Consider the following 15,936-nt stretch of genomic DNA (forward strand, 5'->3'; position numbering starts at 1 on the left):
TATATATATATATATATATATATATTGTATATATATTAAAAGATAAAAAATTAGCTTATTTGCTTATTATGTAAATAAGCTTTTTTTTTTTTTTTTTTTTTTTCATATAAACGATGTTTAATTTTTAATTTTTAATATGATATATTCTATAAAATATCTTTTATAAAAAAAAGAAAAAATTAAAAAAAACTTACATTTAGAGAATAACTTAAAGAGTTATTTTTTTAAGATTTAAAAATTAAATATGTATATAATAAATAAATTACATGAGAATATTAAAGAACATAAATAAAATGATTATTTATTATAAATATTAAAAAAAAACAGTAAAGAATATTTCAATATGATCGATAATTTTTTTTCTAAATTATATTATATGTGTGTTATAATATAAATATTATATATATATATTAAATTTAATGTAAATGTGAAAAAAAAATATGACATATATATATATATATATATATATATATATATATAATAAAAAAAAAAATATAGACTATCCTATGAATATTAAAAATATTTATATTAAATTTTTTGGTGTCCTTATAATAATTTTTAAAATTAAGAAACTCATATTACTTCACATGTGAATATATTTTAAGACGAATTAATTTATTATATACATATTATAAATAATATATAATTTTTTATATAATTAATTATTCAAAATGGTGTTCATATAATAATTATTATATATTCCAATTCTTTTATAAAATTATTATTTTTTAAATATGTAATTAAAAAATGTAGTTGAAGCGTAGTGTTACTCTATGTGCTCATTGGATTATGATGAAATAAAAATATTTTTATATTATGTTTTTCGTTTTAAGTATAATAATATTATAAAAGTAAGAACATTTATATAATTATAAATATTTATTTGCCTTTATATAATATATAAATATATTTGAAAAAAAAATTACGAAAAAAAAAAAAAAAAATTCCATATATAATAAAAAGATATCAGAAATATTAACGCTGTACGGAAAACATATATTTTTTAAAAAAATATATATAATGAATATGAAAAAAAAAAAAAATATATATATATATATATATAATGGAATTATAAAATTTCTTTTTTATTATTTTCTTTTTTTTTTAACTTTAAAATGAAGTATTCTTGAAAGAAAAAAAAATGTACTTCTTTTTAACAATTTTAATCATGGTCATATTTTAACAAAAAAGAAAATTACTTATAAATATATTTTTATTTATTATATATAAAAAAAAAAATATATATATATTATTTTATATATTTAAAAAATATATATAATATATATATATATATATATATATATATATAAAGTCTTAACTATTCATAAAATATAGCAAAACTTTAGAAATATAAATAAACATATAAAAATTATAGAATCAACCTGTGAGATTATTTTAAAAAAATAAAATATCTATATACATAATATATAAAGAGCATATATTATATTATAAATAAATATTATATAATATATATTTATATATATATATATATATATATATTTATTATTATTTTTTTTTAATAATTGAAACTATAATCAGGAAATATTATATATATATATATATATAAGATTAATTTAATTTGTATAAATAATTAAAAATATATATATATAATAATATTAATAATTATATGGGATGTAAAAATTTTTAATTTCTATGAGTATTTTTTTTTTTTTTTTTTTTTTATATTATAAAAATGTTTAATATTTTTGAATAAAATACATTTTTATAATATTTTATAGAAACTTGAAAAAAAAATATCATATAATTCATGTAATATTATTTTATATATTATATATATATATATATATAATATTATTTTATGAGACCACAATTTTGTTACCATCAACATATTTTTTTAAGGTTCATTCAAATATATTAAGATATTTTTAAAATTGTTAAAAATATTTTATGATATATTGTTATTTATTTTTATTTTATATTATTATTTATTTTATAAAATAAAATATTGTATAATGAAAATAAAAAATGTAGATGGAATTAAGAATTAAAATATAAGATTTAATGATTTATAAAAAAAGACAAAAAGAAAAAGTTTATGTTGTTATATATTAGATAATATGTGTATTTTTATGTTATATATATATATGTAATAATTTTGATATATATAATATTTGTCTAATTTTTTTTTTTTTTTTTGTATAAATGAATTCATTTTTATTAATTAAAATATATATATATATATATTTTCTTTATAGTAAAATGATGAATGTATTCAATAATTAATTGATGCCACAATATTTGGTAAATTATATTTTTTATGTATGTATTAGTTTATATATTAATTGTTTTTCTACATAATGGAATATAGTTAATATATTATATATATGTGTATGTGTATAAAAAAAATATATATATATTCCCCTTAATAAAACAAATGAGATTTTGAAGTATAGGATATCTAATTCTTTTTTTACGTTTTATTATTTTTTCTAATATATATTTTATTATTTACAATTTTTTGTTATATTTTAATAAATCATTTACACTACCACTACTACTACTACAACAACTACTACTACAACAACTACTACTACAACAACAACAACTACTACTACTACTACAACAACAACAACTACTACTACTACTAATAATAATAATAATTATTATAATAATAATAATGAAATATGAAATGTTGTAAGAAATTTAAATACTTTTTACCCAAATATATTTTAAATAATGATGATGAAATTCAAAACAAATATACCTTACATAAAATATATAATTTGAATAATAAGTTTGGACATTTTTTAAAATTGATCTTATGTCTACCCTTTATTTTGAAAACAGTATTATGGGTATTTTTAACCATATCTGTATTTGTAAGTGAAAAAAAAAAAAAAGAACAAAAAAAAAATATATTTTTAATTTATTATTATATATATATATATATATATAAGTTGTTTTTTTTATTTATGATATATATTTTATTAACATTTTTCATTTCATATTATTAATTTTATTTTATTTTTTTAATATAGAATGTTTGCATATATGACTTAATATTACCTTGTATCGCACCGTTCGATAGTATATATTCAAGATCATTATGTGAAAATGTTAAATCCAAAAATTCGAACGATACTATTAAAGTACCTGTATTAACAAATAAAGTATTTTCATTACCAAATGAAAAGAAATTAACTGTATCGGAAGATATATGTGATCATAATGTGAATTTTATTTTTACGTTTAATGAAAAACTGATTAACTATTTAAAAAAATATAAAATGTCGGATGATTATAAACCAATAACGTATGTAAAAAACTATGCTGTATATAATAGTAATAATAATAAAAAAGATGATATTTTAGATAGAAGAATTTATAATATAGGAAAAAATGAAGAAGATATTATTAAGACTATGGAAAATTTATGGTTAGAATTTATGGAGAATGAAAAAGAAAAATATTATTTGTTAAAAGATCGATTATCTAAATATAATGATAAGTTAAAAATGCAAAGTAAATGTTCAGATGAATATTTTTCAAAACAAAAATGGAATAATTGTAATGATCTTATATATAAAGGTTCTAAGGATCTTGAGGAAAAATTAAATAAAATGTTTTATGAATGGTTTAGACAAAAAAATTTTAATTTAGAGGAATATAGACGATTAACCGTTTTATGTAGAATAGGTTGGAAAGCTTTATCTAATTATGTAGAAAATGCTTGTAAAGAAATTATTCATTCTGATTTAGATATAATTAATATGAAAAAAGGATCCAACTTGAATAATGGTTTAAATAATAATGAATATAAGAATAGTTGTAAAAATTCACATTTTAATACCTCATCTTGTATTCATAATCAGAAATTAGTTAATTCGTTTGTAAATTTTGAGAATTCTGTGAGCTTCAATTATGAAGAAAGTCTCATAAGTGCACCTTATATTGACGAAGACACATCCGATTCATCCTATGAAACTGCAGAAAAAAATATAAATTATAATAATAATATGAGTCAACCCAAAACTATAGTTGAACCACAAATTATGGAAAAATCGAATAATATAGAAGAAAGTGAAAATGTTCAATATTTAAAAAATAATGGAAAAATAAAAGATAATGAAAATTTACAAGATTATGAAAAAGAAAAATTAAAAAAAAAAAATCACACTGAAAAGGAAGTGCAAACAGAAAAAGAAAAGCGTTCCAATAAAGAAGATAATTCCAAAAAAGGAAAACGTACCAAAAAAGAAAAGCATAGCGAAAAAGAAAAAGATAGCGACAAAGAAAAAGATAGCGACAAAGAAAAAGATAGCGACAAAGAAAAAGATAGCGACAAAGAAAAAGATAGCGAAAAAGAAGAGAAACAAAATAAATTCAAAATGAAGGATGATTTATTAGAAATTATGGATTTAATAAGATTAGAATCTTCAGATGAACCAGAGAAATCTAACAATACTGGTAAAAAAAAGAAAAAAAAAAAAAGGTTTTTGAAAAATTTTGAAAATGTAGAAAATTCATCTAGAAATAAGAATTTTAAAAAGATCTTTTCTAAAAATAAATATACCTTAGAAGATGAAGTTAAATCTATTTGTAAAGATGGATTTAATAAAAAAAAGGTATTGATAAAAGTAAATATGTTTTCCAATACTGATGATAATTTTTTCATTAGTGATGATGATACAAAAACATGCGTTGATAGGACATATTATGATTTATTAAATGTTGAACCAGATGCAAGTTTCGATGAAATTAAATATAGCTATCGTAAGTTAGCTTTACAATATCATCCAGATAAGAATATAAATGATCCTGAAGCAAATGATAAGTTTCAAAAAATAAATGAAGCTTATCAAGTGCTAAGTGATCAAAACAGAAGAAAAATGTATGATGAGGGTGGAATGAAAGCTACAGAAAATATGTTTTTTATTGATGCAGCTACCTTTTTTACGATGATATATAGTTCAGAAAAACTTAATAAATATATTGGTATTTTAAAAATAACAACATTTGTTCAAATATTATATGAAAACAAAATATATACTGATAAATTAGGAGATTTCCAAGATGTAATAAAAAATATCTTATTAAAGGATCAAACTAAAAGAGAGGTTGAATTAGCTGTTTTATTAAAAGAGAGATTACAACCATATGTAGATGGGGATGAAAATTGGATTGATAATATGAGAAAAGAAATTAAAGAATTACTTGATTCTTCATTTTCTGAATCTATTTTACATTCAGTAGGATGGGTATATAAAAATATATCTAGTAGATATATAAAAAAAATGAAAAGTATTTTAGGTTTAAAAGCAGTGGGAGAAAATATGCAAGCCTATTTAAGGTGTGTAGATAATATATATAAGGGAAAGCAAACAATAAATAAAATTATTCAGAGTTTTGACTTACTTTCCGTTTTAGAAGGTGAGGAGCTTAGTATGAAATTAGGAGATATAATATGTGATGCCTTAAGATTAATGTTATGGGATATAGAATCAACAGTTAAGGATGTAGCTAAGCGTGTTTTACGAGATGAAGGAGTACATAAGACAACTAGATTAAAAAGGGCAGAAGCTATGTTAATTTTAGGGAATTTAATGTTAGAGATATCTGGTATTGTTGGCAATGATTTTATAAGTTATAAAGTGGATGGTATGAAAGTATTAGAAAGTGCATTAATGAATTCAATACGATTTAGTGAAAATAACGATGACGATTAAGGTTGAATCGAAAAAAAAAAAATAACAATAAATAAATATATTAATATTGGAAATGAAAATATAAATATTATATATTGAATATATATATATATATATATATATATATATAAACTTTTAATCATTATTTATATATTGTTTAATGTTTTAATTTTTTATGTAATATAGTTAAAATTTTTTTTTTACCTTATATTTTTTTTTTATTTTAATATCCTTATAGTTTATTTTATTAATACTAAAAGGATTAAGAAATAACGATAAATATATTATATCTTATTAAACACACACATACACATATATATATATATATATATATATATATATATTAATGTTAATTTTAGCTGTTAATTTAAATATATTATAATGATTCTCTAAAAATTTTATAGTAATGGGTTTCACAAAAAAAATGATCCAAATATTTAATCTAATTAAAATATTATAGTAAAAAGATTTTGAGATCTTTTATATAGATGTTTACATTCTTTTGATTTTTAATGAATATTTTTATGGATAAGTTATATTTATATATAAATATAAATACATATATTTATATTAATATATATATATATATATATATATATATATATATATGTAAATATTTGTTATATAAAAAAAAATTAAAAGCTGCATTCTATAATATAAAATTTTTATAATTTTATTTCTTTTTTTAAGTCCACAGTTGTGTAAAATTTATTAATAACTAAATTTTTAAAATATAAAGTTTTTTTTTAAAAAAAAGGCATATATACATTTTATTGATTTTCATTTTAGTAATTTTATTTATTTATTTTTTTTTTCTTAAACATATTATATATATATATATATATATATTTATAAATATTGTACGTAAATTTTAACTATCAGGATATGTATATTATATATATATAAAAAAAAAAAAAAAAAAATTTATAAAAAAAAAGATGTAACAAATGTCTTCATTATTACAAGAAAACACACAAAAAAATAAAATAAAATAAATAATAATAATAAGATATGCCTTTTTTTTTTTTTTTTTTTTTTTTTTTTTTTATCTTTTTCATTAAAGCTTAAATTAAACCATTTAATTAAAAAAAAAATAATCAGAAATTACATTTTTAACATTTGTTAAAAAAAAAAAAAAAAAAAACCTATTAATATATGTATATATATTGACATAATAAAATTGTATATATTAATTTAATATATAGATTCACAAAGATTTTAACACAAAGACACATATACACAAACATATATATATATATATAAATATGGTAAAACTAGATTTTTTTTTTTTTTTTTTTTTATTAGGTTCTACAATATTTTGGAACCTATAATTATAAAAAAAAAATAACCAAAAAAAAAAAAGAAAAAATATAAATTTAAAATATTATCATATATATTTTTATCTATTTACAGATATTTATTTTTAATTATTAAAACAATGTAATTTTATAATAAATATTTAAATGTAACAATTTTTGATTAATTATATGCATATATATGTGTATATTTATGTTAATTACAAAACAAAAAATTAATGAGTAAATATACTTCTTTTGATTAAATATTATTGATTTTTGTTCTATGCTATTAATTTACATTGTTGATTATATATTATATGAGTATGTTATATTTTGAAACATGATTGATACATTCTTATTTATATTTTCTTTTATATTATATTTTTTGTTTTTTTCTTTCTTTTTTTTTTTTTTTTTGGTTTATTTTTAATATTTTATTAGACGACATATATAAGTTTTTACAACTTGTACTATTTGAAATCTGTATATCCATTTGAGTAGAGCCCATATACCTGATAGGAGAGCATGTACAAGTAATCCTGCACTAGATATTATTAATGATATACATTTACCTATAAATTTAATAAGTGGCTTAAATGTTCTCTTCATACATCTTTTTAAAGTATAAGAGCCTCCACAAGATAAGCATGATTGATGTTTACCTTCTTTCATTAGTTCTCTTTCTAGTTGAATTTTCATTTGCTTCTCTTTTGTGGTTCTATTTTTAACTTTTTTATTTTTCTTATAACGTTCATCATCTACACCAGAAAATAAGGCCACTTCATCTATGTCATCATAAATGGATTTTTCTTTTTCTAATTGAAATAATAATCTGTTACATTTAATATTTAAGGAAAAATTAATCGAATAATAATTGCAATCATTTTTTCGTAAGTCATTCTAAAAATTAATAAAAGAAAAAATATTATAAAAAAGACGAAATGACAAATTGGACATAAATATAAATATAAATATAAATATATATATATATACATATAATGTAGTAAATTTCTTAATTTTTATTTTATTTTTTATTTTCTATGATTTATACTTACATTGTTAGCTAACAAATATATGTAAAATAGAATAATAAATGAAAATATTTTAAAATAATAAATGAACATGTTTATTTAATAATTTTTTTTTTATTATATTATATATATATGTATTTTATATATATATTAATATAATTATAAAAAAACTATTATTAATTTGAATTACATTAAAACCACTTAAATATATAATTATATATTATATACTATTACATATACATATATATTATATACATATATAAATATATTTTTATGTGTTTTAATCTATTATATTTCAAGTGTGGTTTTAATTATGACGTGTAAATTTATTTATGAATTTTTATTCTTTTATTGTAATATAATAATCACTATTAACAAATAACAAAATACGGTTTAGATGTTTTTCTGAGTTATATATGTATTTATTTAATTCTATAAATTTTGTATATGTATATGTAGATCTTTATCTATATCTATATATAAATATTTGTAAAATATATATTATTTTAAAATTCTATATATTTTTAAGTGTGTTTCTCATTATTTCTAAAAGGTTCCTAATTATGTTTACAATTATTTTTTTTTTTTATAAGAAGTACAGTATTTTTATGTTAACAGATAAGAAAATTATATTTCTTTTTTGTTTTTTAATTATTAATTTAAATATATATATATAAATTCATATATATATATATTTACAAAAAATTATAAATAGATCATCATATTTATGATATATATATATATATATTTTTTTTTTTTTTTAATTATATAATTTATAATATAATAATTATAAATACTATATTTATAATTATTATATTATTATTAAAATATATATATATATATTAAATTAATATAAAAATAACATATTTATACAAATCTAATTAGTATTTTTTTTTTTTTTTTTATAAAAAATATACTAAAAAAATACATTTGAACAATTTTTTCCATTCTTATTTTATTACTAAACTATATATATATATAATTATTACCTTATAATAACAATATTGTAATTTATACATATTGTATTACTATTATAAATTGATCTATATAGATTAAATTATATAGTAATACAGGGCTTTTTATTATTATTTGGATAATTTTTTATAGTAAACTATCCTAGTCCATATTCTTTGAAAAAATATCTTAATAACTATATCCTTAGGAATTCTGTTAATAATACTTGAGCTATAAATTATGGGGAAAAAACATTACTAAAACATTATATAAATTTCTTTAATAAATTCTAGTAATTTTACTTATATTATATGCTTTTCATAAGAAAAATATTCTTATATTATTAAAAAAGTGTATAATATTCTTTAATCAAATATCTCTTATTTAACTAAATTTAATTAAAAATATATATAATATATTAATATTCATGTATAATATATATTATATATATATATTATATATATATACATCTGTGTATAAATATATATATATTGAATTACATAAAAAAAAGAAAAACAAAACAAAATAAAAAAAAGGTAATAAAATTCTTATTAGATAAAAAAAAGAAAAACAAAACAAAATAAAAAAAAGGTAATAAAATTCTTATTACATAAAAAAAAGAAAAACAAAACAAAATAAAAAAAGGTAATAAAATTCTTATTACATAAAAAAAAGAAAAACAAAAAAAAAATAAAAAAAGGTAATAAAATTCTTATTAGATAAAAAAAAGAAAAAGAAAACAAAATAAAAAAAGGTAGTAAAATTCTTATTACATAAAAAAAAGAAAAAGAAAACAAAATAAAAAAAGGTAGTAAAATTCTTATTACATAAAAAAATTTTTATATTATAAATAATTTGTATAATATAAAATTATATATATATATAATAATAATTTGGAATTAAATAAATATATATATATATAATATATATAATAAAAATTTAGAAATTAAAAGAAATATTATATATATATATAAGTTCTGAAATTAAAAAAAAAATATATATATATATATATATATATATATATATATTTATAATAAAAGTTTAGAAATTAAAAATATATATATATATATATATATATATATATAGGATGTTCGTAAATTTGCTTATAAAAAAAAAGTTTTAAATGTTTAGGAATTAAAATATATATATATAATAAGATGTTCGGAAATATTTTTATAAAAAAGGTTTTAAATGTTTAGGAAATAATATATATATATATATATATTATCTATTTTTTAGTTATATATTAATTAAATTTCATTATAATTTATAAATCATTAGTAAAATGTGTAAACATAATAAGTGACAAAAAATATAAATGATATACAATTAATAAGGTAAACTAATAATAATAAATACGTGTAATCAATAAATAAAGAAAATGCAAAAAAATAAAATAAAATAAATTATAGTTATAAAAAATTGTACATATTATATATATGAATAAATTCAAACTTTTAAATAATCATTCAATTTTAAATGAAAATGAAAGAAAACAAAATATCATATTAATTAATAAAAAAAAGTATAATATATATAACAATGTATTCATATACTAAAAATTAAAAATTTTAGCATGTATTATATATACATTGCTATAATAAACATAAAATTACGAATAAATAAAATAAAAATATAAAACAAAATATAGTCTAACAAAATATAAAACAAAATACAAAAACTAACCCCAAACGAATAAGAATAATAATAAAAATAATAATGTTATTATTATTATCAAATTAATATTTATATCAAAATATTATGAATGTTTTAAATTTATTTTATTTTTTGTTTAAATTTAAAACATTAAATATTCGGTATCAAATTTAGGTTTGGTATTAATTATTTCCTTGAAATAAAAACATATCAGTAAAATAATTAATTAGAATTCTATTTTTTCTGTATTTAATTTTTTTTTTTTTTTTTTTTTTTGGTTCATGCTTCGGGTTTGTATATTTTAACCTTTGCTTCATGTTTCTTCCATGATCTTAAATTTTGCATACATTCACTATAATGAATTCTTAGACACATTTTTTTTATGAGTGTATAAATAATTATAATTACCAAGATAAAAACAATTACTATAAAAGCTAGGATGTCATAAAGAACTTTGAATATGAAAACAAATGGTGCTAATATAATTTTCAGTGGTAAAAACAAGCAGTTTGTATTATCCATAAAAAAATATAATATATCATTCAATATATTATTAATTTTTTTAAAAAATTTTACATATCTGCCTATGATTTTAGCAAATACAGATTTTTTTTTTTTGGGTTTACGTTTTATTAATTCATATGGTGCTGTTGAATATCTGTCATGAATAAACCTTCGATTTCTTGGGGTACAAGTTTTCGAAGAATCAAAATTGATATCTAGCATTTTTACTGTTGCATCATTAAAGGCATCATAAACTTCTGTTAAGGTTCTACATGATATAAAACCTAACCTTTTCCCTAAGGAATTCTTTTTTCCATTGTAGATTATATTATAATCATACTATAAAAAAAAAAAAAAAAAAAAGCCAAAAAGGGATAAAACACATATGTAAGAATAATTAATAAATGATTATTCATATATTACTTCATTTTATTATATATATATATATATATATATTTTTTTTTTTTTTTTTCTTTGGTTTACTCTATTAGTTAATCTATGGTTTATAGTGAAAATGGAAAGAATAAATATTTTTATGAATAAAAAAAACATATGCATTTTATGTTTTTTTTTTAAATATTCAATTCCTATATTATATATTCAAATTTCCACCTGCACACGTTGTAGATACATGTTTTCTTTTATATATATAAAACGTATATAAATGTTAAAAATATAAATATAAATAAATAAATATATATATATATAAATAAATATATATATATATATATATATATATATATATATATATATATATATATATGTGAATAAAATACGAAATGATTTGAATATATATATTCTTATTAAATTTTCTAATTTTTTTATAATATGAAAAACACATCAAATTAGCAATTCAAAAAAATTAAAATAATATTAACAGAAAAAAATATAATATGTAAATGTATAAGTAAATAAGTCGTATATGTTTATATGTGTAGTCATTAAAATAATAAATACAAAATAAAATAAAAAACAGAAAATAAAAAAATTAAAAAAATAAATAAAATATAAAATAAAATATAAAAAAAAAAGAAGCAAACACTATATATTTTTTCAAGAAACCATGTTCTCAATATATATATATATATATTTATTATAATATGTATTTTTATTTTATAATTTTTTTTAGAAAAGTTATATACATATATATATATATAATTATATTTTTCTTTTAATATGGTTACATGTATATATGTGTTTTTTTGTTTTTAAAATGTTACATCGATATATATAATTAAATTATTTAATTTTTTTTTTTTTAACATTACAAAGAATGTATATAATTAAATTATGTGTTTTCTTTCTTTTTTTCTTTTTTTTTTTTTTTTTTTTTTTTTTTGTAATTTCCTATATGAGTAATATATATATAATATAAATATAATATTTTTGTATACATTTTGATTTTTAGATGAGTAATGTAAAAAGATATAATTAATATTTGATTATTAATATTAAATAGCCCTTATTCATTTTTATAATGAAGAATTTATAATTTGCTATTAAATTTTCCTATGAAAAAAATTTGTTTTTTTTACAATTTTCCATTTAGGATATATAAATATATATTTTCTTAAAATATTATTTTCCCTATATATAATTACATGCATGTATGTGTATACCCAAAATCTTGTGAACTAATATATGTTAACAATAATATATATATATATAGCTATAGGTTTACTTTTGCATGTACTAGTAACTATTGATAAAAAGTGGGAACTATTTTTTCTAAAACAATTATATATATATATATATATATATATATATATAACGAAAATACAACTTGTATTAATATTTTATTATTATTTTTTTATATATATATAATATGTATGTTTTTTTTACTTTTTTTTTTATTATTTTATATATTGCTTCTTTTAATATATAGTTTTTAAAAATTATTATTTATAGAAATAATTTTTTTCCTTAATAATAAAAGATATATTCTGTTTAAAAAAGGTGTTTTAAATTTATTATTATTTTTTCCATTCAAAAAAAAAAAAAAAATTCCTCACTCTAATTTATCTTGTATAATATAAAATTATATATAAATATTATTCCTTATATTATGTAAAATGGGAAAATTGAAAAGGATATAAATATATATAAATATATAAAAAAATGATATTATTATAGTATAATATAAATATAATATTTAAATGGGAAAATATAATATTTTATTTTATATGTTTTTCTACCATTAAATTACATATCTTTATAACTTTTTTAAAAATATTTTTAAAATTAATATATTATATTATACAATATATAATATAACAATTTTTAAATAGTTAGATATTAAGAAAAAATATTTTAACATATAATAAAATATTGTCTGAACAAAATATGTATTAACAATTAAAATAAAGGAATGACAAAATTTATATTTATATATGTATTTTTTCCTTTCATTGTTATTATTATAATAATCATCATATGCTATTGAGTGTTAGAAAATAAGATAGAATTAAAAAAAAAAAAAAAAAAGTTTATGGTGATCTAAAAAAAGAAAATGTATACTTTTAATTGAAAATTTAATAATAAGTAATATCAAAATACTTGAGGTATTATTATAATTTATGTGTATAAAATTATGGATTTTATATAAGGAAAAAGTTGATATGTGGATGTTTTTTTCATATGAAAATTTTATATAAAAATTTTTTACATATGAATCTATATTATATATTCACATATATATATATATATATATATATATAAATTAAAGAATAAAAGAACTATTCATGTTTTCATAATATATTAAATATTTAACATTACATTTATTTTATATATACATGATTATTTACTTTTATATGTAATAATTTTTTTTTGGTCTTGTTTTTAAACATATGAAATTATCATGAAAAATATATAATATATATATATTTTGTGTGTTATAAAATTCAAGTTTTTATTTTTCGTATTCTTCTGTATATAGAATATACATATATTTTTAGGTATACATTTCTATAGATAATTTTGTGTTCATTTTTATATATTCGTAATAATATTCTTACTACTAAGTATGAGTAAAATATTTTTTGAATTACAGCTAAAAAGAAAATATTACATAATAAATTTCAAATTCAAAAATTTAAGAAAAAAATGAATCTGGAACATATAAATTCATAAAACACATTTTTAACCACATATATATATATATAATATATATTTGTTTATATTTATATGTAACTTTTATTTTTATATATTTTTTAAGATTAATGAGAAAAATTAAAAATAATATATTATGTAAGAAATAAATATTAAAATATAATAATAAAATAATTGTATTAAAATGCACATATGTCAATAGATTTTTCCTTGCCACATAAAATTTTTTTTTTTTTTTCTTTTAATTAAAAAGATGAAACAATAACCAAAAAATGAGGGTTTATTAACTTTTGTGGTTTTTCATGAGTAAATATTATAACAAAAATTATTTAATTATATATATATATATATATATATATATATATGATATTTTAATATAAATAAAATATAATTTTTTACTTAACGTTTTAATTATAATGGAAGATTAAAATATATTTAAATTTTATGTGCTTCTATTTTATTTTATTTCATTATATTTTATTTAATTTTTTTTAATTATTTTATTGTACACGAATTACTTATTAAATATTTCTATATTATAATAAATATAGGAATTAACATATATCATATATATGTATGTAAAAAATATATTAAATATAAAATATAACATTTTTCATATGATGTGTAAAAGATAATGCTTTTTTTTTTTTTTTTTTGAATAATAAAGATTTTGATGAAAAAAATAAATACATATAAAATATATAAATATATATTTATATATTTATATATTATAATGAAATGACGTAGTTTTAGAATATATTAAGAAGGTTTATGCATATTATTTAATTGTATATGTAGAAGTAAAGAATGTCTAAGATCATCAAAGTTATAATTAATTTTTTTTTTTTTTTTCTAATATATTTTTATTTTTTATAGATTTTATGTAATTTTATTATTATGATTATTAATATTATTCAAAAAAAAAAAAAAAAAAAATATATATATATAATGTTATTATAATAGATATAAAAAATCCAATTATGTATGAAGTAATATATTTATATATATATATACTGTAATAAAAAAATAACTTCATTGCATTTAACGCCTATTTTATTTAATACATATAAAAAAATTAAAAAAATAAAATAATAATAAATTCGAAATATAAAAAAAAATATATTAATTCATTTATATATATTTGTAAATATTTATACCATATTTATAAATTAAATAAAATAAATGGCTATATAATTATATATATATATATATAAAATATATTAGATGTTTAAATAAAAAAAATATTTTTTTTATATATGGTTAGGTTATATAAAAGATGAAAGATAGAAAAATATATTATTAATTATTTTATTTTATTTATTTATTTTTTTTTTTTTAAACATGAATAATGAAAATTTTAATTTTTTGATAATTCACAATATATATTTAAAGTCCAGAATTATTTATAAAAATCTATTTATTTTACAATTAGTTCTTTTTCTTTTTATAATTTAATGATATATTGTGGTTATATATATAAAATATATGTTAACTATATCGTAGTATATATAGAATATGTTTTTTTTTTTTTTTTTTTTTTTTTTTTTTTTTTTTTTTCTATTTTCAAAAATATTTTTTTTTTTTTTAAAAATCTTTTTTTTTTTTTTTTTTTTTTTTAAAAATCATATTTTTTTTAATTTTTTTTTCAAAAAAATAATAATTAAAATATTTTTTTTAATGTTTTTAATTTTTTTTTTTTTTAATTATATAAAAAATCTT

General features: G+C 15.1%; 3 protein-coding genes across 3 annotated transcripts; 1 reads left to right on the forward strand and 2 right to left on the reverse strand.

Moving 5' to 3' along the window:
• Window positions 1-2,645: 2,645 nt before the first annotated feature.
• PGSY75_0220100 (putative DnaJ protein) lies at window positions 2,646-5,687 on the forward strand (the record flags this gene model as incomplete). The annotated part of the gene is made up of 2 exons (XM_018783864.1): window positions 2,646-2,840; window positions 3,000-5,687. The coding sequence occupies 2 exons, from the start codon at window positions 2,646-2,648 to the stop codon at window positions 5,685-5,687; spliced, it is 2,883 nt and encodes a 960-aa protein (XP_018643854.1).
• A 1,703-nt stretch (window positions 5,688-7,390) lies between these two features.
• PGSY75_0220200 (putative exported protein) lies at window positions 7,391-8,088 on the reverse strand (the record flags this gene model as incomplete). The annotated part of the gene is made up of 2 exons (XM_018783865.1): window positions 7,391-7,864; window positions 8,020-8,088. 2 exons carry the CDS (start codon window positions 8,086-8,088, stop codon window positions 7,391-7,393), a joined length of 543 nt encoding a protein of 180 aa, XP_018643855.1.
• Window positions 8,089-10,884: 2,796 nt separating this feature from the next.
• On the reverse strand, window positions 10,885-11,667 carry PGSY75_0220300 (putative exported protein; the record flags this gene model as incomplete). The annotated part of the gene is made up of 2 exons (XM_018783866.1): window positions 10,885-11,448; window positions 11,593-11,667. The coding sequence occupies 2 exons, from the start codon at window positions 11,665-11,667 to the stop codon at window positions 10,885-10,887; spliced, it is 639 nt and encodes a 212-aa protein (XP_018643856.1).
• Between the last annotated feature and the right edge of the window lie 4,269 nt (window positions 11,668-15,936).

Source organism: Plasmodium gaboni, chromosome 2 (genome assembly GCF_001602025.1).
Source record: "Plasmodium gaboni strain SY75 chromosome 2, whole genome shotgun sequence".
In the NCBI taxonomy this organism is placed as follows: domain Eukaryota; phylum Apicomplexa; class Aconoidasida; order Haemosporida; family Plasmodiidae; genus Plasmodium; species Plasmodium gaboni.